A 26,702-nucleotide genomic window follows, 5' to 3' on the forward strand; every position below is an offset into this window, starting at 1 on the left:
CGCTTCGCGCTCATGGCTTTCGGCACATATTAATGACGCAACGACGCCAGGCCGTACTCCTGGCGGAAGCAGACGGAATTGCACACCGCAAAGCCTTGGAAGGCTGTGTTGTCGAAGGCTTTCATGGCAGGAATTACTGGTTTGCTTTGAGTTTTCCGGGCTGTATGGCCATGTTTCAGAAGCACTCTCTCCTGACGTTTCGCCCATATCTTATGGCAGGCAACCTCAGAGGTTGTGAGGTCTGTTGGAAACTAAGCAAGTGGGGTTTATGGATCTGTGGAAAGTCCAGAGTGGGAGTGTCTGTTGGAGGCAACTGTGAATGTTGCAATTGGCCACTTTGATTAGCATTGAATGGCCTTGCAGATTCAAAGCCTGGCTGCGTCCTGCCTGGGGGAATCCTTTGTTGGGAGGTGTTACCTTGCCCTGATTGTTTCCTGTCTGGAATTCCCCTGTTTTCTAAGTGTTCCTTATTTGCTGTTCAGATTATAGAGTTTTTTAAATACTGGTAGCCAGATTTTGTTCATTTTCATGGTTTCCTCCTTTCTGTTGAAATTGTCCACATGCTTGTGGATTTCAATGATTTCTCTGTGTAGTCTGACATGATAGTTGTTGGAGGCTGTTTGTCATTTTGGAGGTCTCATTCCTTAGGAGCATTTTCACCGTGGAGTTCATGTAGTTTTACACCACTTTAACCACAATACCTCAATGCTGAGCCTTTTTTGCCCAAGAGGACTGTTCCCTTAACCAGACTATAGATCCCAGGGCGACATGATATTGAGCCATGGCAGGCAAAGTGGTGTCAAACTGCATTAATTCTGTGGTGTAGATTCATCCCTAGTGTCTCCAAAACCGATGCCAATAACAAACTCAGCAAAGTGGAATACAAACAATGGTTTAAAACAGGCGTGGACAAACTTCGGCCCTCCAGGTGTTTTGGACTTCAGCTCCTACAATTCGTAGCAGCCGGTAGAAAACCGGAGGCTAAACCAACCCCTTATAAGAAATATGGACACATACATAAATTGTAATGAAAAACAACGTATGTCATGAAGATCTTTCATTTATATATATTTAAAATATGATATATTGCTTATTTCGCATGAGACTCATCAGGTTTCCCATTACATTTGTGTGACACACCTGCACACAGCAGTCAACACACTAACATGTTGCAACACACAGCTTAAGAAACTCTGCACTAGAGTATATTTTACACTGGTTTTGGTGAATATAAATCTACTTCTTCAGATTCAGTAGAGTGATATTAAAGCCTCAGGTTATAAAGCAGGCTCCAGAAAGGCACAAATCATGATCCTTGCCCAACATTTTTGAAGGGCTTTTGAAGTTTGGACAATAATTACAGTTCCTCATATTGGGAATTTCTGGGTCCAGTTGCCATGTGCAAGGGAAGTACAAAGAGATGATATTAGCATTAAATAAAACAGCCTAAAAGTATGCTCAGAAGCTTCCTTTTTAGAGAGGTTTGAACTGAATGCACCATAGTATCCCCCTAAGCACACATATTATGGCATATATAATATTTTGTGGGAAGGGCTCCTAGGTTTTAAGGGTAATGAGTAAGAAAATATGCATTGTACTGGTAATTTATTTTCTTAAAATAGCCTTGTACAGAATATATTTAAGGCCAAATGCTATCGACTCCCAATGACTAAATCAAAAGTAGCAAACTGTGGGAAGTCTTCCTATAAGATTTTATATTTTGTGCTGGGCTCCCATATAATCTGCACATAAAAACACTGACATATGGGCAGTTTTAATTGCCTCTTTAAGACCCTGCTTGTCTTCCCCATCACTCTTTCCATGTTTTAGATGCCAGCAGCAATAACGAGTGAACAACAAACCTAATCCTTTGAAGCTTAATGTATCTCTGTCCATACCTCTGCTCTAATTCCATTGTTGTTGTATGCCTTCAATTGTTTCTGACTTATAGCACTCCTAAAATGAAGCTATTACATGGTTTTCTGGGGCTGAGAGAGTGTATCTTGCTCAAGGTCACTCAGTGAGATTCCATGGGGAATCGTACCCTGGTCAACAGTTGTGGTCCAACACTCAAAGCACCAAAAATGCTGGCTCTCATGCAATTTTATAATTTCTCCAGCCATATGTCATGTATGGGATTTGATACATTATGGAAAATAGAAATAGCCAGTAGTTGGAATGTGAGTTGCCAAAAGCAACGAGAAGCCTCTTTAACATACAGAAGACAATTCCTGAAGGAATAGTTTGCCATACTAATACATGCTGAAACTCCATTGTGAAAATCTAAACACAGCCATACTTTGTACTTGGCAACTACAAAGTGTTCCTATATATTTTAACCATTCCTTATAAATATGGTGACATTATTTATCGATTCTTTAAAAAGAATATATGTACCTTTCCTGTCCTGGGGAAGCCTATTTGACATTTGTGTTCTGGTTAAGAGCAAACTGTCCTGGCACAGAAGTGTGTAACACGGAGTATTCCCTCATCTGTGCATTTAATTTTATTCTGATTCAGTCATCTACAATTTGAAAATACTATGTCGTCACTCCTTATTTAGTTTTGTTTTCCATGGTTTCAGTTAGCTACAGTCAACTGAATCCCAAAATTATTGGTATAGGGTTTGGTTCTGTCCATTTCAGCCATGCCTGGAGATTCTTGCACTGTATTCCCCATAGAAACATCATTTTACTGTATTATGTGAACATAAAACTATAATATAGAATAAAAAAGTGAATACTCCGTCTGGAGGGAGTCCACATTTTGCTGTGTTGAAATATATACTACCAGTGACAGTAGCAGATGAATGCATGACACCAGGATGTCGTTCTTATTTAACTTACTTTTGCACTGATGCCTTTACAAATATTAGTGCATTAAAAAGGATGTTTCCACTACTGATATTCTCATGAAGCTTTGTGTTAATTCCCATAGGTAACAAGGACATTTGCACTACAGTGAACAAACAGAACTCAGAGAATGCAGTTGAACATTCCTCCATAACCCAGATAAGCATGACACTTTTATCTTCTAGCAGGATGACCAACTTCATTAATCGTCAGATGGAGGGCCATCGAAGAAATGAGTTTCACTATTATGTGAGGAGTCTTTGCCCAGGACTAAATTGTATTGCTGAGTATTAAATGAGCACTTCACAGCCATCTTAAGAAAAAACAAATATTTAATCAACAAAGTCTACTGATCAACAAGTTTCACTGAAGTATTTTCTTCATTCTCAAAAACTAAAACTTAACTAGAGTATTTTTGTAGACAACTTTGTCAATACATATGTCAATACCCAAAACAGTCCAAGAAAATGTTTTGCATTTTGTGTTCATATATTAAGAATGTACAAACAAAAGAAATTTGTCACATATTGCCTAGATACAGAACATGTAGAAATATAGAATCATGAAGTGACACTTTGATACCACACTGCCCATATTTCATCAACTGTAGCTAAATACACATGATAAAGAAATTAATTTGCAAGAGTTTTTAAAAAATTGTGCAATTATTGAAACAATGTCATTATAGTATACTGCTGTACACTGGTGAGATTTATCTTTTTTTGATCTCAATCTTTTAAAAAGAACCCCCCCCCCCCCAAGGCAGAATTATAAAAAATGTGCTTCAGAATTTGTTTAAAATTCCGACATGAGAAAAAAAAACGTTCTGAAAAGGTGGAACTGTATTTCCCTGTGTAGGTGACACACTGTCCATACTGAACCAATATTGATTCAAAAATCATTAATTCTAGAATGTTATGTCTAACAGGTAGTATGAAAAACAAGGTACCCAAATTTAAAATATTAGAAGTTCCAGCTTAGAAGAGATGGCTCACCAGAAGTTGTAAAAGCAGATGAGAATTGGAGGAAAATATTGAACTTAAGTAACTAGAGTATATTTTTCATGCCAAACAAGCTAGAAAGGCATTCACTTTCTAACATGCAGACCTATGGCCCTTTAACAGTATATATAAGAAGAAATATGTATGGATGGTGATCTATTCCAGTACAAATAAGGAACGAGAAGGAATTGATAAAACTACTTCTTGGTTTCCCCAGACTGTCCAAGAAAGAAAACCAGAGCAAGAGAACAAAATAGTATAATTTGTATTTATTTATCTGACAAAAAAGGACCATAAATACAAGCAAAACTTTTGTATTCACCAGGAATGAGACCTGTGAAGTCATGAGTAGCTTCCATTCTAGAGTATCCCTGCCTACATTTCCTCATCCCATATAAAAAGAGGCGCATCAAAGGCAATAGCATGTTTATTCTTAAAGCCCGCAAAACTCCCATGGGGATAGGAGGGTTGTGACATGTACTCTCATCTTTACAAGTCAGTATTTTAGAAGGCAACTGCACTTCGGAAGAAGAACCATATCTCCTGAATATGGCAGGAAGGCTATAGTGGAAACAACACAGGACAATATGGTTTGTGCAAATATAATTAAAAACCTCACCGGATTATCATTCTAGTTGTGAAATAAAACACAAACACAAGAGAAATAGATGTTCATATACAGATATACCCTGTTAACTCAATATAAATAGAAGGATCTGGAAACGTATGATGTTCATTCAAGTACTTCTTGAACAACTGGACCTTGATATTGCAGAACTCCAATCCTATGATGAAGCTGCATCGCAGTAATGTAGAATGTTCCTCTGCAAAACAGCTGTTTGCGCAAACATGTCGCAGTTAATGATAGTTTTGTTTCAAGTCATATGTACTACCCGAACAACTTCAGTACTGTCACTTGAAAAATGCAGGTAGTATTTTACAATTGTTTTTGAAATACTCCATAATGTACTTCAGACAGATTTTGTTTGCTGAAGAAATACACAAGCATACCTGAAAGAGATTGTCTTCAGTGTGGATTGGTAAAGTCTCAAAATACTTCAAGTCATTAAGAAGGAAGGTGAAAATAAAACTCAAACAAACAAATCCAGATTATATATTGCAGATAAAAAAAGTATTGTATTCTGAATTTCCCAAAATATTACAAACTAAAACAAAAAGAATCACAAGTAGCAAACTATTTTTTTCAGGAGCTCCTTAGAAGAATCTTCTTGAAGTCTTCAAATCTCTAGTGTTTCCTCATTTGCTCCACAAGTATCAACAACACAGATTAAACAGCTAGTCACTGGGAAAGCACGGACTTTGGCGTTGGCTATCCATTTATCTGTTTCAGTGTTATATTCAAGGATGTGCCCCAGGCGACCTACACCTTGAAAACCAGCCAAGACATAAATGATAGACCCCACTGCAGCACACTTGACTGTTACACCTTTCCATGGCATGGGGGAGACCATCTTCCACTCATTTATTTTAATATCGTAATATTCTACGTTGTCTAAACCACCTTTAAAAAGAAAAACACACAAGTAAGTTTCAAATGCACATTTCTGAAAGGACACACTTTAAAGAGAAAAGAGTTCTTCCCACTGTAAGTATCTTTCTCTAGTTTGATAAATGAAGAGCTCCAACAAGGGCTTGAAAAAAAAGGTTTGAGAATATGAAAGAATACCAATTTCACTTGAATGAAATCTTGCATTTTTCAGATGCTTTTTCTAAGCTTTTTTTCTGTTCTTACACCTATATTGTTTTAATATCATATCTCAGCATGAACCAGAAATTTGCCCATGACTTGCTTTTCCCTATCTTTTCTGTATATTAGTATATCTCCTCATCTGGCTCTAAAATGGCAGTGCATAAAATCATAGAGCTGGAAGAGACCACAAAGGCCATTCCATCAGACCTCCTGCACCATGCAAGAAAGCACCCCCAACAGATAAACATTCCAGCCTCTACTTAAAGACCGCCAGAGATGGCGACTCCACCACACTCCCAGGCTGCAGCATATTCTACTGTCAAACAGTTTTTATTGTCAAGAATTTATCCCTAATTTTTAAATTGAATCTTTTTCCTTCAATTTGAATCCATTGTTCCGTGTCCTAGTCTCTAGGAGCAGCAGAAAACAAACTTCCCTCTCCTCAGTGTGGGCATCCTTTCAAATTTTTAAATCTCTAGATGTTTTAATATAGCCACTTTGAGCCTTGTTTAAGAGAGGAAAGTGGGATATAAATAAATATAATAATTTTGAGATGCCAAACTAAGCACAGTAGATAGTACATTTTACTTCTGACATGGCAGACCTTAGCATCAGGCAGCAGAAATGAATACATACCTAAGCCATTCTGTCCACCCACAGCAAATATTTTGTCTTTCACAAACACCAGGCCATGATTCTTTCGGGCTTCAAGCATTGGGCACAGCTCTGTCCACCTGAAAGTATTTTAAAATGAAATTCTCAGTTTTATTAAATGATTTTGAAAAAAATACAGTCAGTTCTCTGTATCTATGGATTCAATCAGCAATGGCTTGAAAATATTTGAAACAAATCCAACAGTACACATTCTGTTTTCCCCAGTAACTCCCTTCCTTTGTCCAGGTGAAACAGACACTTGTGCCACACAGGAAAAAGTCCCCATCCCCATAGATAACCTCAGAAAAAGTGAAGGGACAACTGTATAGCTTAACCCCATTTTCCCTGGTTTTTGACTTAACTTCCCCAAGTTCTCTGACCAATCTTCACTTCTCTAAGGTTGCAAAAAGTTGTAACTCCATACTAGCACAAAAACATATCAGATGAAGTCATATATCATTAAAATTTTTCTAAGTATTTTATAGTGTTGTCGAAGGCTTTCATGGTTGGGATCACAGGGTTGTTGTATGTTTTCCGGGCTGTATGGCCATGTTCTAGAAGTATTCTCTCCTGACATTTCACCCACATCTATGGCAGGAATCTTCAGAGGTTGTGAGGTATGGAGAAACTAAGCAAGGAAGTTTTATATATATCTGTGGAAAGACCAGGGTGAGAGAAGAACTCTTTGTCAGTTGGAGGCCAGTGTGAATGTTGTAGTTAATTACCTCAATTAGCATTGAATAGCTTCATCTCCTGGCTTCCTGCCTGGGGGCATCCTTTGTTCAGAGTTGTTAGCTGCCCTTGGTTCCCATGTCTGGAACCTCTGTTTTCAGAGTGTTGCTTCTTATTTACTGTTCTGATTTTGGAGTTTTTTTAATACTGGTAGCCAGATTTTGTTCATTTTCATGGTTTCCTCCTTTCTGTTGAAGTTCACTTTCATGGACAACTTTCCACAGATATATAGAAACCTTCCTTGCTTAGTTTCTCCATACCTCACAACCTCTGAGGATGCCTGCCATAGATGTGGGCGAAATGTCAGGAGAGAATACTTCTAGAACATGGCCATACAGCCTGGAAAACATACAACAACCCTATTTTATAGTGTTTAAAAGCTGCAAATGAAGAAGCTGCAAAGTGATGAGTTCTGGACACAGGGCAGGCTTTTTCCATACTGAGAAAGAAAAAAGTAGTTTTAGACATCAATTACTTTTTTCACAATTTTTGCTTCTCTGATCATGTACAGAGAGTAAATTAAAAAAAAGAAGAACTCACAAAAACAGTCTGTGGAAGAAGCTTTTAAATCCATACTTACGTTTCTGTTGCTGGATCGTAAACTTCACAAGAGCTCAAGACTCTGCCAGAAACATTGTTTCCTAAACTTCCTCCACATACATAAATCAGGCCATTTGCCTCTACCATTCCATGGCTACACCGCTGTGTCAACATGCTGGGCTTTGTGTGCCAGCTTTCAGTTCTTGTATCATAACATTCAAACAGATATAATGCGGAATTTCCTTTAAATAAAAATGAAAGGGAAATAGATTTAGACAATATATTTTTCCTTTTTTTATGGATAATATCTCTTACAATCAGTAATTTTGTTGTTCCAAGATAGATCTGCAAATGCATTATACTTTGCAAAATAGTGCATTCAAGTCTTTTAGTTATTCCTGTTTTATCACTCTTCCAAGACACACATGTTCCATTGTTTGAACCACCTTCCTGCCACACTTTACAATTCTGCATGTGTTTAAAGACATAAAAACATCCATTTGTTAGATGCCAAGCGCTCCAAATGTTCTTGCCATCAGCTATTACATGAATATTACCCACAAGATGCCAGACCATCCCTTATCCAGAATTTCTAAATTGTCCACAAACATTGCTTCACGCATAAAGTTATTAAAAATATATTATGTGTAAAATAACCTTTGGGCTATGTGCATACGGTGTATATAAAATAAAGATTAAACTTGTGCCTCATCTGAAAGATATTTCATTATGTGTATGTGTGCATGTATATATGCAAATGCAAGTCTTCCAAATCCTAAAAATGTCTATCCCCAAGCATTTTACATAAGGGATGCTCAACCTGTACTGATGCTAACAGATATCATATTCCCAAAGAAGATAAACTCTAAAAGTGCATTTTAATTAGATTCCAGGATTTGTTAATGTCTCAGACAGCAATTCTATTGAACACAGTTTGATTAGCAGCGGTCAACCAAATTAGCAAACATACCACATACCAACTATACGGCTGAAAGCAGTGCGAGAGTACATATAATATATTGTACCAAAGAAAGCTTTGCATCTAATGCATTGAACTAAGAAGCACAAGGGAAACATACCAAAATATGACTGATTTTTCTAAGACACTTATAGGCTTGTATTGCCTATGCTAATTTTATCACAGGTTAACCTATCTGCTAATTTGGCACATGCCAGCTGGTTATGTATTTTCATTCCCAGACAAAATTACACCAAGTAAAACTGACATACAAGTAATTTTTTCTAAAACTATATTAAGTAATATACACATTTTATCAGTAATTTTTAAGATACCTGTCAGAAATTCTGAATCCAGGAATGCGGTTTATTTTTTTAAAGGAACATTCAATGACATTATTAGGGCACCATGTACAAACACTGTTTTGTTGTATCCCTATAAAAGTGTCTTACCTACTTCTGAACCTCCAGAAGTATAAATTTTTCCCTCTGCTGCACAAGCTGCAAGGCTATCGCGGGGCGTTGGAGGCCCCAGTTTGGAATACCAGCTATCTTTCACAACATTGTAGCAGTCCATCCGCTTTATAGGAAAAAGCTGAGAACCACCCAAAATATAAACTACATTGTCCCAGAAGACACAGGCTGCATCCCGTCGCTTTTCAAAGGGACATCTGATGTCTGTCCAGCTGTAATCCTGTATAATAAAAAGAAGGTAAAGAGGTTACACAGGGAATAACTACCAATTGTTTATGGTGCAGCACAAACATTCCTTCCACTATCCATTTTACCTTCAGAATAACTCCGAGGCATGTTAGTCTGAGAAATAGCACTGGCTCAAAGTATTATAGCGAGTTTTATAACCAGTAGTCTAGAGCAAGTCTGGATTCAGTCCTTCATACTAACTTTACTATTATTGATTGCCAGTTTGTTTATTACGTAAGTTTACTCAGGATAGAAATGTTCGCTTCACAGCCTTGTTAGCATCAGTAAATGTTACTGATCAGTTTCAAGTACAAGTTAGATTCATCTCAGGTATCAGCAATTAAAGGGAGGAGCAGAAAGAGGACAAAAGAAGCTAACAGTTAATCTACAATTCCTGACCATTGTTATATCATTCAGTTGACTGATTTTAAAAATGAAACAAATCCTAACAGCTGATAAACTGGTTGGGATTTATGGGAGTTGTAGGCCAAAGAAATCTGGGGACCCCAGGCTGAGAACAAATGCTGCTGTTCCTAACTAGCAGTGGGTATTGATGTGGCTAGTTTGGTCCTACTCTCGGACCCTTTTTGCAATTACTTTATTATTTCAGCGATTCCCATCTTCTAGAACTGGAGTATAAGTGTCTGCTGGTAAGGCTTTAAATATTTTTGGAAACACATTTCTTTTGTTATTAAGAGAATAATTGAAAGTAGGTTAGAAAGCGAAATCTTGGTTGTCATGACAACATGTTTTTACAGATTGCTTTTTCTAATTGTAGTTCTTGCATTTTGCTCCATTGTTTATCACACTTTTTTTCTTGGTCCACAGCAACATATCTGTAGGCTATTATTATCTACCATATATTTTTTCCATTTTGGGACATCACTGATTGTAAGACACACTAATTTCAGTACAACCAACAGAAAAAAGCTTTATTTATTATACATATAAAAAGTACCCACAATTCTAAGATGCATCCAATTTTTAGAGATGTTTATATAGGAAAATGTGTCTCAGAATTGAAGGAATATTGCTAAGTTTAACTTACAGTTCCTCATCAATGGATCGACCTTTGTCTTTCTAAAGTTAAATGGAAGGAGATCACCTTCATTTGGGAAACAGGCTTTCCTCTTAGTCCCAATTTTTACCTGCTTTTCCCATGTGAACTTCCTAAATTGCTTTTTTTTTACATTCATCAACGATTTTTGTAGATTAAGATGTAAAATAAAACACCAAATCCTAGCAAGAATGAAAGAAACATTTCTCTCTGCCATCTCCAGCTTTGAATACGGGGACATGAGAGAAGCCTTCCACATGGATGGTAAAACATCAAACATTGGGGTATCTCGTAGACAATGTCCTTGCAGACATCTAATTCTCTCACACCAGAAGTGACTTGGTTGCTACAGAAATCTCAAAACATCCTTGCCCGCCAGAAAACTTTCCATTTTTCTTATTTAACGAAGTTTTCATCTCTTCCATGCAAGAGCAACATATATAGAGATTATGTCATTTATAGTGCCTTCTATGTTAGCACATGTCACAGCTGCTTCACTTGTTTGAAAGTGAAGCCAATGCTATCCCAAGAGAATTAGGTCGGTACAGTCATTTTTATTACATACACACACACAATCAAGAAAAAAGGTGCAACACACCATAGAAGGGCAAGGACTATATTTAATGTACAAAGACTACATGCCATCTATTCAAATTATCGAAGAAAAGGAGTTACCTTTGGATTAAAATAGCGACATGATTGTGGCTGTGACCCTCCAAACAAGGCAATGCGATAATCGTGTTTTTTCCTTCGTGGGCGAGTCCCATCCACTAATTCTTCTCTGTCCTCTGGAGAAAGCAGGTGGTATCTCATTCCACCTAAACCCATGAAGCACACATTAATTCTGTGTAGCTCAAAGGGAAATCTATTTCCAAGATAGGGATAAACAGTAAGACAAAGAGCAACACGGAATAACTACTATTTTCTATTCATTAAAATATGTACAGTCTATTAAATACAGAACAGTTTGATGCAGCATTCCATAACTTTTAGAAATATATTTTCCAGTACTTAATTGACATATATACAAGAGTGATACAAACTAGCTGTCATGGAATAAATCTCTAAGATGGTAATCATCTGAAAACCACAGATGATTCAACCCAAGATTGCTAGATAAAATGTGTCCTGTTATCCATTACTTTACATTTTCAAGGGCTTTCATGGAGTATATTAATATTTTCAAATTTGTCACCCACTATGTATTGAGATGAGGGACAATGTTAAGAGTGGATGGATAAAATCTCCAAGGTTATTTCCAAGGTGTCCCACAGAATCCTATGATCACCACAGTGGCTTCTGCTAAATATTCCCCATATTCTCTAATGGCTATAGGGGACAATTTTGTCATATCCTCCTGGTGTTGTTTTAGGACTAGGACATGCTCCCCTCAAAAAGTATTTAACCTCCAGAAATAAAACATTAAAGTTGATTGGACAATTTTGATTCTATTCAACTTCTTGATCAACCAGAATAGAATCCATCCTGATTTTCTTTAATTGCAAAATACTTTGAAGCAGAACATTTGTGTCATGTTTAAATTGTGAGCCATTTTGGGTGCCAATCCTAGCGAAAACGTAATATTCTAGAAGAACACTATACAGTATCTAAAAATAAATCTTGCAAAACTTACTGATAACCATTTTGAGGCATTCTGGATTGTCCTGGATAAGTGGCTCAGCCTGTACAGTTTTACTGAGGAAATTCTTTGAAATTAATGGAAACCTGACTTTTGCTAGAATGTCGACCATGTAGGGCTGACGATTTGGTTCATCGTATTTCAGCCACCTGACAGCAGCATCATAAACCTAAAAGAAGAAGTATGTATAAGTAACAAGAAACTCAGTTGGTAGAAATGGCTATAGGGAGCAGACAACCCGCATTGCAAAAGCTCCACTGGCTGCCAGTCTGTTTCCGAGCCGAATTCACAGTGCTGGTTATGACCCTTAAAGCCCTAGATGGTTCAGGTCCAGCCTATTTGGCTGACAGCATCCCCTTGGATGAACCTGTCTGGGTCCCGAGATCTTCAAGAGAGGCCCTTCTCTCAGTCCCACCTCCATCTGAAGTCTAGTTGGTGGGAACAAGTGAGCCGGCCTTCTCGATGGCTGCCCCACAACTCTGGAACTCCCTGCCCAGGGAAGCTAGAATGGCCCCTTTCCAGTGGCAGGCGAAAACCTTTTTATCCTGAAAGACTTTTAAAGATGAAGGTGTTTAAGATCTAGTCAGGGGATGCTGTGATTTTTAACTTTGAATATGTTTTGATGGATTTAAGCTGTAAATTTTTACTGTTTGTGTTTAATTGTTTTAATATTTGCATATTTGTATATTTTAAATTGTGTGTGAATGCTTTTATGTCAAGCTGCTTTCAGTCCCCTTTGGGAGATAAAGCAGGGTATGAATAAATATAATAAATAATAATAATAATATTAAGAACAATTGCTTTATCTGAAAGACCCATCATTGACAATGTTAGAGCTATGAACCCACAGAGCTGTGAGACAAGAAGCAACAGCTGAGCCACAACTAGGTATATTAGCAACTAATTTACAAACAATGATGGTTACACAGTGAATGCATTTATGCAAATTGGCTTGAAATAACTCAAAGGCTGATTCTAGTTTTTACTAAGGCTGTGGGTAATAATAATAATAATAATAATAATAATAATAATAATAATAATAATAATAATAAAAAAAAAACTTTATTTATATACCGCCCTATCTCCCGGATGGGACTCAGGGCGGTTTACAGTCATAAAAGCAACACAAACATTACATAACAACATAATACACATTATTAAACAAAGTAAAATAATACAATTATAACAATAAATCACACTTACATGACCAGATCAAGGGGACGGGAACCATAAAGGGAAATCTTATGCAATATATTCAGGCTCAGAAGTCGGCGGTAGTCCAATATAATTACTCAAAAACCTGCCGACACCACCAGGCCTTCAGTTCCTTACGGAAATTGGATAATGTAGGGGATTGCCTGATCTCTTTTGGCAATGCATTCCAGAGCCAGGGGGCCACTGCCGAGAAGGCTCGTTCCCTCGTCCCCACCAGCCACACTTGAGACGGTGGTGGGAGCGCGAGAAGAGCCTCCCCGGAAGATCTCAAGGTCCGCACTGGCTCATAAGAGGAGATGCGATCACGGAGATAGGTAGGGCCCAAGCCATGTAGGGCTTTATAGGTCAAAACCTGCACCTTGAATTGGGCCCGGCAGTTTATCGGCAGCCAGTGGAGCTGCTTTAATAGGGGCATTGTGTGCTCCCTATAGCCGGCTCCCGTTAGAAATCTGGCTGCCGATCTTTGAACCAGTTGGAGTTTCCGGGCCGTCTTCAGGGGCAGCCCCACGTAGAGAGCATTGCAGTAATCCAGTCTGGATGTAACTAAGGCATGGACCACCGTGGCCAAATCAGACTTCTCGAGGTATGGTCGCAGCTGGCGCACAAGTTTTAAATGTGCAAAGGCCCTCCCAGCCACCGCGTAGAGATGGCACCGAACTCCAAAACCCCGGATGACCTCTCCCAGCGGTTTCATGTAGATGTTGAAAAGCATGGGGGAGAGAATGGAACCTTGCGGGACCCCACAGGTCAAAGGCCAGGGGTCCGAGCAGGTGTCCCCCAGCTTCACCATCTGGGAACGACCCTCCAGGAAGGAGCGGAGCCACTGCAAAGCAATGCCCCCAAGACCCATTCCCGAGAGCCGCCCCAGAAGGATACCATGGTCGATGGTATCGAAAGCCGCTGAGATGTCCAGGAGAACCAGAAGGGATGCACTCCCCCTGTCTAGTTCTCTGCGGAGGTCATCCACCAAGGCGACCAAAGCCGTTTCAGTCCCATGACCAGGCCTGAAGCCAGACTGTGACGAATCCAGATAATCGGTCTCAACCAAGAATTCCTGGAGCTGAGAAGCAACCACTCTCTCCAGGACCTTGCCCAAAAATGGGAGGTTGGAGATTGGCCGGTAGTTGTTCAATAATAATGAATCTAAAGTCGCCTTCTTTAAAATGGGCCTCACAATTGCCTTTTTAAGGCAAGATGGAACATGCCCTTGCTGCAAAGAGGCATTGATGATACCCGAAAACCAATCAACCAGCCCCCCACCGGCGAGTTTGATAAGCCAGGATGGGCAAGGATCTAGGATGCAAGTGGTCGCCCTCACCGCTTCAAGAACCTTGTCAACGTCATCAGGCTGAACAAGTTGAAACGAATCCAATAAAATCTGACAGACAGGTGCCTCGGTTACATCCCCTGGTTCTGCACTAATGTCAGCGTCCAAGTCGGAGCGAATTCGAGCGACTTTGTCTGCAAAATGATGTGCAAACTCGCCACATCGGGTTGTCAGGTGATCAGAAGGCCCCTCCTCCTCAGGGGGATGGAGGAGCTCCCTGACCACCTGAAACAACTCTCTTGGTCTATTAGTTGCAGACGCAGTGCGCGCAGTCGAGAAAGTAACTGTGCTATTGGGGTTTTTAGCAGCAAAACCACCACATTTTAAGAAAAGCCTTGAGTATCTGGGCAAAAATTGCCTGAAGGACAGGGTTTGAAAAAGTTATGACATGGCCCATGAGCTACATTTACAATTTAGTCATACCATTTTTCTGTTACTAAAAATATTTAGACTTCACCCCCCCCACCACACACACACACATTGAACAGTATCAGATAGTTCCAATCCTTCTTTTCACTGAGAAATTTGAAGAACTTCTCTGAACAACTAAATATGGTAATATATCCCAGATAACCAGAGTTAAACCATATTAATTGTAGGAAGCACCACAATAAAAATCGGGATGATTAACTTCAGCTTCCAAGGATAAATCATGTCACACACGATCCTTAAACTTTGATTCAACATTTCACAGGTGCAAACACATATTTCCACAAACATGCTCAAGTTCTTATTTTTTTTTATGAACGACAGCTTTTTGTGACACACCATTTTTACTTATACAATCTTCAAAATACTGCAGCAATATAATAATGATAATAATGATAATAATGATAATAATGATAATAATAATTTGTTACCTGCCTCTCCTAGTGGCTCAAAAGAAAGAGAATAAGAAAGAAGAGACCTCAGAAATCCCGGGGGGGGGGGGGGCGGCACCAAATTTGTTTACGTATTTTCTTGCATTCAGCCTCCATGTGAAGTATTTCATGCAGCTTAAATATGAATTACGGTAATACTCCTAAAGAACCTCAATCCTTTTCTAAACTGTAAGCATAAAACTGAAATTGCTGGATCCTCACCTGATCTTCTGCCCTTACAGTAAGTGTATCCTGGTTCAGGAGATGTGTCACACGTTTGACATCTAGCTGCAGAAATTCATCTGTTTTGTAAACCTCTGTAAAGTGCTGATGGATGAAATCATCTGCAGTTGCCTTCAGTTCTGGACAGTCAAGACATTCTGCTAACACACTTATTCCTAGTGCAAGTGAAAATTGTTAATTTGTAATGTATGCTGAGATAGATAGACAGATAGATAAATGGGAAGCAGCACTAGGTTGGAATTTAAGTTTTAAAAAATATCAACGGGAGAGCAATAATAGATTGGAATACCAACAAGGTTACTGCATTACATGATTTTCACCAGCATGACAATCTCTGCAAAACTAAGACACTTTCTGGAGCAGTGGGAGGTGAAGCCAGAGCAAGATATTTTCTCTCCCAAACAAGGAAAGAAGATTATGTTCATCATACAGACAACCCACAGACATTTTCTACCTTGTTGCTATCACTTATGGCACTGTAATAACATGACAGATATTAATGCAGCCAGAGGCTGTTTCAGTAAAATGCAGGCACAGCCTCTTTCAGTTTTACGCTACATTATTTGACTTATATTTTATGCATTCCAGCCTCTTTTATCATATGCATGGAATATAACTTCAGTTAACTGTTATATATACTCAAGAATGGAAACACAGAGGGTAGCAGCAAGTAGTAATCTTAAGAGTCAGTTACCAATTGTAGAGAGATATTATAAAGGCAGTTGAACTTTTATCTTCAGTGGTTTGAATAGAGATTATAGCTTCTTATCTCTATATGTATTTACTTGGTCATGTATATAGATTTGCCTCATTAACCACTATTTAGGCAATATTCTATTGACTCACTTTTGCAGTTCTATTCCCTCCAGCCCTAATGAGACATTAAACTCTATCTCCTACATGAGATTAGTCATAAACTATTGATCACCACACATATTCATGTATGCTAGGATATACTTTCACCTTTCAACACCTGCTAACTCGTAAACACGTTTTTATGACCATGCCTTTTACACTGACATAAACCTGGCCCCCATTGGACTTCCGTCAAGTCAAACTATGAGATGGGCAATAAATGAAAGCTTATTCCAGATAAACCTTGCTACTCTATGAGATGCCATAAGACTCATAGAATCATAGAATAATAGAGTTGTAAGAGACCACATGGGTCATCCAGTCCAACTCCCTGCCATGCTGGAAAAGCACAATCAAAGCGCCCCTGAGAGATGGCCATCCAGCCTCTGTTTAAAATCTTCCAAGGAAGGAGCTCCTATCACACTACAGGCAAAGTTCCACTGTTGAACAGCTTGTACGATAAGGAAATTCTTCCTAATGTTCAGGTGGAATCTCCTTCCCTGTAATTTGAACTCATTGCCCAAAGCAGCAGAAAACTAGCATGCCTCTTCTTCCTTATGACACCCTTTCACATTTATACATGGCTATCATGTCTCCTTTCAACCTTCTCTTCTGCAGGCTAAACATTCCCAGATCCCTAAGACGCTCCTCATAGGGCATGATCTCTAGACCTTTGATCGTTTTAGTTGCCCTCCTCTGGATACCTTCCAGCTTGTCAATATCTCTTTTAAACTGTGGTGCCCAGAACTGGGTACAGCAATCCAGGTGAGATCTAACCAAAGCAGAGAGGCACCACAACTTCCCTCAATCTAGACCAGTGGTTCCCAACCTATCTTAGCTGCTGCAATACACTGTTGGCTCATGTTCAACTTGTTATCCATGAAGACTCAAAAATATTTTTCATATTGACTATTGTCGAGCCACGCATTTGGCTTGACAAGAGCCACCCATTCTGTATTTTTGCTTTTCATTTTTCTGCCTAAATGTACTATCTTACATTTCTCCTTGTTGAAATTCATTTTGTTAGTTTTGGTCCAGTTCTCTAATCTGTTATGGTCATTTTAAATGCTGATCCTGTCCTCTGGAGTATTAGCTATCCCTCCTAATTTGCTGTCGTCTGCAAACTTGATAGGCATGTCCTCTAAACCTTCATCCAAGTCATTAACAAAGATGTCATTATTTATTTATTTATTTAATTTATATACCGCTCTTCTCCCGCAGGGGGACCCAGAGCGGTCTTGAACAGTACTGGGCCCAGGACCAAACCCTGCAGCACTCCACTTGTCACTTCTTTCCAGAATGAAGTGTACTCTATTTCATTATGTACACAAGAGCAAAACAAGGACCAATTTTTGCTTTCCTATCTCAACAATTGTGAATCACTATAATAAGGGGCTAGTTATCCAAGCATTCCATCCCACTGACTTATTAAAAGCAGGTCAAACAGCAAATAAGATAAAACTGGCCTGGTTTACATTTAAGCTAATTATAGCATATTAAGGAGAAGCCATCATAATTCCTAGTTGTACCAGCTGCTGTGATTTTTACAAGGTTATGTATGGAAGCAAGCAAGTATCTAAAATGTTGTCTTTTTAAACAAGCCTATGAAGGGAAGTAACCAATAATCTCTTACACAAACAGTTCCCTGCTTTCTTTATAATACAGTGGACCAGTTTAGAGACTCTATTGGGTTTAAACAGGATCAGGTAAGCCAGACATATTTTCACATCAATGCTTTGAAACATTCATGACACAACTATGTTTCCAGAGCTTGATGGGGTGCTTTTCTCTGGATATATGAGATTTGACATGCATAATTATAAACATATTGAAATACTGTAACCCCAAACAAAATGTATTTAGAAACAATACATTGATGATAACAGTAAACTACCTCACCAAGGCAATTTGAAGCATCAACTTGCTCCTTCAAGAAGTCCACACACATTTTTTTCACAGGTTCAATTTGATATTGATTTGCTGCATCTAACAATGACTGGACATTGTTGCTGTTTACGGAAATTCTGAAACAAACATGACAAATGTCATCAAAAAGGAATAATTTCAACAAGAATTGGTAACAAATCAGTATTATGTTAATATATTTTAAGTATTTATTCTTAGCTGCAGTAGTTGAACCTCTTGAACAGTATTTATATACCCTGGAACAATGGGGTTTTTTGGGGGAGGGGAAGGGTAGCTCAACACTGTCTGGCATCTTGTTATTAATTTTGCCTACTTGCGGGTACATTTTTTAAATAAAACAATTAAAAACACTGAGTGCTACTGCATTAAAAACACCAGTCACCAACAGGAGCAGGAAACAATTTACTACTGTGAAAACAATAGAAAAATAAATGAAATATTACAAAACTGAGTAAATAAAAATACATTTAAGACTTCAAGCTGAAAGATGTGGAGGAAGGTTAAAGCCCCTACTGAGTGAAAGCAAAAGAGCTTATGAGTTTAATCACAACCATCCCTACAGTGTTTTAAAAGCAAAATCTAGGTGGTTAAGCAATACAGAATCACACATAATATACATAAACCAAAATGCAAACACATCTATGTCTATTCAAGCTCTAGATGTAAAGATTCAGCTGTAGGGGGCAGTGAGAAAGCAAACCACGTCTCCCACTCATTGTTATTCAATCATCATTAAATATAAAGCCTCTTACAAGTCCAATGTCTATTTAGAGCTTCAATGTAGCTCACTTTCAAGAAAGTGTACACAGGAGAGATGATATGCAGCCTTGCTTATTCCTGGGAGGGCTTAACTACAATAGCTGTCTTAATATTTTATTATGTTCTGATTGATAATCCCTACAGAGACCCAATTACACAGGAGTCTTAGAAGTCCAATCTGTCTGATCATTCAGACAATTCTGCCTCTCCAATCTTATCTTGTGGGCCTTGAGCCACACACACAAATACACATACAGGCCTCCTTGTTATTTTTCACTGTATTTTTCACCTATTTCAATATGTAGCATCTTCTGTTAATTTGAAGATTTACTGTACCACTAGGGCACAACAATATAGTATGTTGCAGATAAAACTCATACTAAGATCTAATACTGGGTTGATAGATTTTAAACTGATAAGCAAAGAATTTGTATTTTTCTGCAACTGACAGATATTAAGACCTTAATGTTTAAGAATTATAAACAAACCTACCTTGCAGTATAAGCAAATTCCACAAGCTGCTCAATAATGTCAGGCTCAGCATCTTTTAATTCCACTTCAAATGATTTTGATTCAATCATATTTGCTGCAATTAGATATATAGAATCTGCCATCAATTATAACTCTTTGCTTGCTCTAAAAATTTAGCTGAAGAAAAAAAAATCAGCAAGAAAAGTGGGGAAGGGAATAGGGAAAGTTCCCCAGCCAAAACAGTAAATAGAAACGCTTCTATTGGCACTTAAGCCAGGGACCTGACGACACCAATACTTTAGCAATGATAACTGACATCACTTAGTCCATGGAGGATTTTGGGTGCTGAATCTGTCTCTTGATTCAATTTATGCCCCAACATCCATTCTAAAAATTCAGCAGCTAGACATTCAATCACTCTGTGCTACCAATTTACACTTAGTCTGAATAATGGTCTAGTAACACAATGAAAGAAAGGTTTGGTTGTAGGCTGATGAACATAATTTTTAAAACCAATTATTTTCTTCCTTGAAGGCTTGGTTAGTACATGGTATATTTTTTTTTAAAAAAAAACTATTAGAAAGCTAATTAAGAAGACTTACTGGTAAACATTAAGTTGAAGAAGTGACTGGCTGAAGCAAGGACAACACGGTGAGCTGGAATTTTTCTTTCTTGGACCATGAGAATGACATCACAGAGCGTTTTCTAAAATGAAGAAGCCAGAATTATAATATGCAAATATTTCAGACATCTGTAAAATTTTAATTTACTCCTCTTTTTAAATAATATTAAAATATTTGTTATACATCATTTGTTATACAGCAGACCCATAATATTCAATACAATCTACAATACATTTGTAATATTTTAATTTACTCTTCTAAGCTGCCCTGAATCCCCTCGGGTGAGAAGGGCGGGGTATAAATGTTGTAAATAATAAGCCAGCTTTCAGTAATTGTTGACTCACACACAACCAGATATAAAGCAAAAACCTGCTGAAATTTCCTCTGTAGTCGTGTGCCTTCAAGCAATTTTTGACCCATGGCAATCCTATCCTGGGGGTCTCCTAGCAAGGCTGAAGAGTCTCATCTACACAACTGTTAAATGTATACTACTTTAGCCCTCTCATCATATAAGAAGCACAACTCCAAAACAACTTTCTAAAGAACTGCAAAGCTGTTTAGAATGTCAAAATACTCCAAAATCAACCATATGAGTGGCTGATATAGCAAAACCTTTGCTTTATGTGTGAGGCACACACATTTTGTTTCAGAGGCAAAAGCATCAAAAATATTGTACAAAATCACTTCCAGGCACTGTGTGTAAGAAGTATATGAGACATAATGTTGTGTGTGCTTAGAGTTCCATTTTCAAGACATCTCATGTGTGTGTACAGTGGGCCTGTGCATTCACTAGACTGAGCTTGGTTCCAGGACTACCATGGAGACCAAAATCTATGGACACTCAAGTTCCGTTATAGACAATCGCAAAGTAAAATAGAATCACAGAATCATAGAACTGCAAGAGACCTCATGGGCCATCCATTCCAACCCCCTACCGAGAAGCAGGAAATTGTATTCAAAGCACCCCCAACAGATGGCCATCCAGCTTCTATTTAAAAGCCTCCAAAGAAGGCACCTCCACCACACTCCAGGGCAGAGAGTTCCAGTGCCGAACAGCGCTCACAGTGAGGAAGTTCTTCCTAATGTTCAGGTGGAATTTCGTTTCCTGTAGTTTGAAACCATTATTCTGCGTCCTAGTCTCCAGGGCAGCAGCAAACAAGCTTGCTCTCGCCTCCCTATGAATTCCCCTCACATATTTATAGATGGCCATCATGTCTCCTCTCAGCCTTCTCTTCTGCAGGCTAAACATACCCAGCTCTTTCAGTCGCTCCTCGTAGGGCTTGTTCTCCAGACCCTTGATTATTTTAGTCGCCCTCCTCTGGACACCTTCCAACTTGTCAACATCTCTTTTCAATTGTGATGCCCAGAGTTGGACACAATATTCCAGGTGTGGTGTAACCAAGGCGGAATAGAGGGTAGCACGACTTCCCTGGATCTAGACACTATACTCCTATTTATGCAGGCCAAAATCCCATTGGCTTTTTAAGCCGCTGATTCACATTGTTGGCTCATGTTTAACTTGTTCCCCACGAGGAACTCTCTGCCCCGGACTGTGGTGGAGGCTCCTTCTTTGGAGGCTTTTAAGTGGAGGCTGGATGGCCATCTGTCGGGTGTGCTTTGAATGAGATTTTCCTGCTTCTTGCAGGGGGTTGGACTGGATGGCCCGTGAGGTCTCTTCCAACTCTACGCTTCTATGAGGACGCCAAGATCCTTTTCACAAGTTCTGCTGTCGAGCCAGGCATCCCCCCTTCTGTATCTTTGCATTTCATTTTTCCTGCCTAAGTGGAACTTCATTTCGTTAGTTATGGCCCACCTCTCTAATCTGTTAAGATCATTCCGAATTATGTTCCTGTCTTCTGGAGTCCCTTATAAAAAAAAATAAAAGGTTGGCTCGTTTTGGTTTTTAAAATGTATTTTGGACCCATAGCTGCAGAATTCAGATATTGATCTGAAAAATCTGAAAAAATATGTTGCATTAGACATACAGTAGGCATGGGCAAACTTGGGCCCTCCAGGTGTTTTGGACTTCAACTCTCACAATTCCAATTGTGGGAGTTGAAGTCCAAAACACTTGGAAGGCCCAAGTTTGCCCATGACTGATCTACAGTCTTGGGATGGAGAGCAGTGTGTGTTGTGGCCACAGGTGAGGGAAAGCCTCCTTCGCCCTCCCTTCCTTCCCCTTCCCTTACTTGCTTCCTCATGGCATTCCAATTGTGGGAGTTGAAGTCCGAAACACTTGGAAGGCCCAAGTTTGCCCATGACTGATCTACAGTCTTGGGATGGAGAGCAGTGTGTGTTGTGGCCACAGGTGAGGGAAAGCCTCCTTCGCCCTCCCTTCCTTCCCCTTCCCTTACTTGCTTCCTCATGGCATTCATGACGCCCATGAAGCTGGCCAACAACTTAGCCTCTTCCCGAGCGGCCAGTTTCTTCTCCGTCTTCTTCTTGTTGCCTTTTTCCGACGCCGAGGCCGCCATGCTCCTGCCAACCCCTTCCCGCTGCTGCTACTCCTTTTCCGTCGCCTCTCTTTCGCCTCAAGGAAAGCAGAGCGTTACAGGCCGGCGAGAGAATCATAAGGCGAATGGCAACGAGACCCGCTCAGCTGCTGCGCCCACCTCAGACTGAGAGGACCCCCTAGCAGTTACAGACAGGTCTCTCCTGATTGGTCGAGGTGAGCCTGCGACAGAGGCAGGCCGTGCTGTTTGGAGCGCCCGCCTCCGCCACGGGCCGCCGTTAGCCAATTGGCAATAAGCGGACGCGCAGGCGCCGCCCCTTCTGCCCGCCTCCTCCGCTGGCGAAGGTTCTGTAAGCGTTGGACGGAGTGAGGAAAGGATGGATCGTAAACAAAGAAGGGTTCAGCGTTCGGTGATGTCACGTGCCGGCGACTGAGACAATAGAAACACGAGAAATAATAATCCAAAGCAACCCCGCCTGTTCTGGCTGGATGCCAAGTGTTTGTGTGCACATTGTGGACAATGGGCTCCCGCAAAGACAAGGCTATATTACATATTCTATTACAATAATATTATAATAGAATATGTATTATAATATGTACCATAATATACATATTATATTATACTATACTATACTGGTGGGCCCAAGTTTGCCCATGCCTGTATTATATTATATTATATTATATTATATTATATTATATTATATTATATTATATTATATTATATCTATATATATAAAATGATAAAGTTGCGGGCGCAGTGACTATAACAACAAAACTAAACATCCCAGAAATACGAAACTTGGCAACACAATGCAAAAGCCTTGCCTCCCGGTTACAACAACACAACCACACCACAAAACCACAATCCGGACCCACAAAACTCACAACAACACATCATGACTATAACAACACAACCAAATGCCCTAGAAATACAAAACTTGGCAACACAACGCAAAAGCCTTGCCTCCCGGTTGTAACAACACAATCACACCACAAAACCACACTGGACCCACAAAACTCACAACAACGCATCGTGACTATAACAACACAACTAAACACCCCAGAAATACGAAACTTGGCAACACAATACAAAAGCCTTCCCTCCCGGTTGTAACAACACAACCACACCACAAAACCACAATCCGGATGCACAAAAGTCACAACAAAGCATCGTGACTATAACAACACAACTAAATGCCCCAGAAATACGAAACTTGGCACACAACTAAATGCCCCAGAAATACAAAACTTGACAACACAATGCAAAAGCCTTTCCTCCTGGTTGTAACAACACAAACACACCACAAAACCACAATCCGGACCCACAAAACTCATAACAAAGCATCGTGACTATAACAACACAACTAAACGCCCCAGAAATACGAAACTTAGCACACAACTAAATGCCCCAGAAATACAAAACTTGACAACACAACGCAAAAGCCTTTCCTCCCGGTTGTAACAACACAACCACACCACAAAACCACAATCCGGACCCACAAAACTCACAACAACTCATCGTGACTATAGCAACACAACTAAACGCCCCAGAAATATAAAATTTGACAAAACAACGCAAAAGCCTTTCCTCCCGGTTGTAACAACACAATCACACCACAAAACCACAATCCAGACCCACAAAATTCACAACAACGCATCATGACTATAACAACACAACTAAACGCCCCAGAAATACGAAACTTGGCACACAACTAAATGCCCCAGAAATACAAAACTTGACAACACAACGCAAAAGCCTTGCCTCCCGGTTGTAACAACACAATCACACCACAAAACACAATCCGGACCCACAAAACTCATAACAATGCATCGTGACTATAACACCACAACTAAACGCCCCAGAAATACAAAACTTGGCACACAACTAAAGGCCCCAGACATACCAAACTTGACAACACAATACAAAAGCCTTGCCTCCCGGTTGTAACAACACAACCAAACCACAAAACCACTATCTGGACCCACAAAACTCACAACAATGCATCGTGACTATAACAACACAACTAAACGCCCCAGAAATACAAAATTTGACAACACAACGCAAAAGCCTTGCATCCTGGTTGTAAGAACACAACCACACCACAAAACCACAATCTGGACCCAAAAAACTCACAACAACGCATTGTGACTATAGCAACACAACTAAACTGGATGGCCATCTGTCTGAGAGGTTTGGGTGGGTTCTTCCTCCATGACAAAAAGAAAGAAAGGGGTTGGACTGGATGCAAACTACAAATTCCAGCACCCCATGGCATGGAGTCCATGCATTTTAATTTCCGCAGGCAGGAAAGGCTGGGACGGATAGAATGAAGGAAGGAGGAAGGGAAGGAAAGCGAAGGAACGCCAAGGACAAGAGCCCTCCCTCTCTCCCCAGAAGGCCAAGAGCAAAAGGGAGAGAAAGACAATTGATCCAGTTATATTTACCCTCCTTTCTGACCAGTGTGTTCTTATCAGCGAGCTCAGGATCGGAGCAGAGAAAGGGAACAGCATAGGAATAAAGGAAACAAGGAGAGCACCCACTCTATCTATCCATCCATTCATCTATCCATCCACTCACCCACTAATAATAAACACCTACACAGGCAAGAATCAGCCATGCACTGAGTCTACAAGGCCATTCAGTGCTCATCCACCTCCCCAATCCCTACATTCACACTTGGCCTCCAAAAAAACAATTACAATAATAACAATGACAACAACAACAACAATAATAATCTACACCATCACAGGCAAGAAGCAGCCAGGCACTGAGGCTGAGAGGCCAGTCAGTGCTACACTGGGCCTCCAAAAAACAATACAGTAGCATCTAACTTATCCAGCCTTCATGACCACTACAACGACAACAATAATAAACACCTACACAGGCAAAAAAAAAAAAAAAGACTATTGTACCACAATAAGATGTAAACCGCACTCAGCAGAATCAGACATCACGATTAACAACAAACCAAAGACAACAGGGATCTCAAGCAATTATCAATCAACACAAAAATTGAAGAAGGTAACAGACTTCAAATACTACTACTAATGTGAGTATAAAGAAGGGTGGAGGTCACAGCATAAATACAACCTAATGTAGACTGACTAACACCACCAGACTAAGCCACAGCAACGCGTGGCCGGGCACAGCTAGTTATATTATATTATATATTACCGGCTGTTAGGAATTGTGAGGGTTGGAGTCCAAAACACCTGGAGGGCCCAAGTTTGCCCATGCCTGCTATAATATAATATGAATGAAGCTTTATTTACATTCGGCCTGTCTCCCAAAGGGACTCAAAACAATAACATAATAAATAATAATGAAACACATAATAAAAGGTAAAGGTTTCCCCTGACATTAAGTCCAGTCGTGACCGACTCTGGGGGTTGGTGCTCATCTCCATTTCTAAGCCGAAGAGCCGGCATTGTCCGTAGACACCTCCAAGGTCATGTGGCCGGCATGACTGCATGGAATGCCGTTACCTTCCCACCGGAGCGGTACCTATTGATCTACTCACATTTGCATGTTTTCAAGCTGCTAGGTTGGCAGAAGCTGGGGCTAACAACAGGCGCTCATTCCGCTCCCAGATTTTGAACCTGGGACCTTTTGGCCCGCAAGTTCAGCAGCTCAGCGCTTTAACACACTGTGCCACCAGGGGCCCCTTACACATAATAAGTCAAACAATTTAAATCACCAGAATTAAAACGAGTCATCTATCTTCTATCTATACACTTCTACCTTTACACATAATAAAAGTGAAAATATGTATATGTGTATGTGGCTTAGTTGTCCACTTACACAGGCTTCCACCTCCACAAACCGCTATAGCTCCCAGTATGCAGGAGACACCAATGGCCCTCAGTCCAATGAAATTGCAGGTTATAGTGAGCGCTGTAAACATGTCCAAGAGCCCTGCCAATGTCCTCCACAGAAACACCCTACTGTGTCCTGCACAAAAACCCTACCACCCAAGTGAAGGCTTTCATTTGGAGACAAATTCCTGCTAGATTTCCTGTTTTCCTCCACCAAAGACACCTCCCAGTGTTCCTTTCTCTCTCCATTGGTGTGGAATTTACATGACCCCCCCACTGCCTCACCCTTAACCCTTTCCTACCCTTTCCT

The 26,702-nt window shown here is 39.8% G+C and overlaps 1 protein-coding gene and 1 long non-coding RNA gene across 4 annotated transcripts; one reads left to right on the plus strand and one right to left on the minus strand.

Annotated features, from left to right (window-relative positions):
* The first annotated feature begins 74 nt into the window (after window positions 1-74).
* LOC134292440 (uncharacterized) lies at window positions 75-3,606 on the plus strand. Its single transcript, XR_009999692.1, has 2 exons — window positions 75-239; window positions 2,938-3,606. It is a non-coding gene; the product is annotated as an uncharacterized LOC134292440 (long non-coding RNA).
* Window positions 3,167-22,792, minus strand: klhl7 (kelch like family member 7). 3 transcript variants are annotated; one of them, XM_003222022.3, is made up of 11 exons: window positions 22,479-22,792; window positions 20,104-20,206; window positions 19,523-19,616; window positions 18,245-18,369; window positions 15,470-15,645; window positions 11,840-12,014; window positions 10,882-11,024; window positions 8,901-9,141; window positions 7,531-7,732; window positions 6,201-6,298; window positions 3,167-5,375 (listed from the first exon to the last, which is right to left on the minus strand). In XM_003222022.3, exons 1-11 carry the CDS (start codon window positions 22,596-22,598, stop codon window positions 5,092-5,094), a joined length of 1,761 nt encoding a protein of 586 aa, XP_003222070.1. In that variant the 5' UTR covers window positions 22,599-22,792; the 3' UTR covers window positions 3,167-5,091. The 3 variants fall into 3 exon arrangements, with proteins under 3 accessions (XP_003222070.1, XP_016849854.1, XP_062813496.1); XM_016994365.2 differs by lacking the exon at window positions 22,479-22,792 and adding an exon at window positions 22,314-22,326; XM_062957426.1 differs by lacking the exon at window positions 22,479-22,792 and adding an exon at window positions 20,763-20,781.
* Between the last annotated feature and the right edge of the window lie 3,910 nt (window positions 22,793-26,702).

This window comes from Anolis carolinensis, chromosome 6 (assembly GCF_035594765.1).
Source record: "Anolis carolinensis isolate JA03-04 chromosome 6, rAnoCar3.1.pri, whole genome shotgun sequence".
Taxonomy (NCBI): Eukaryota; Metazoa; Chordata; class Lepidosauria; order Squamata; family Dactyloidae; genus Anolis; species Anolis carolinensis.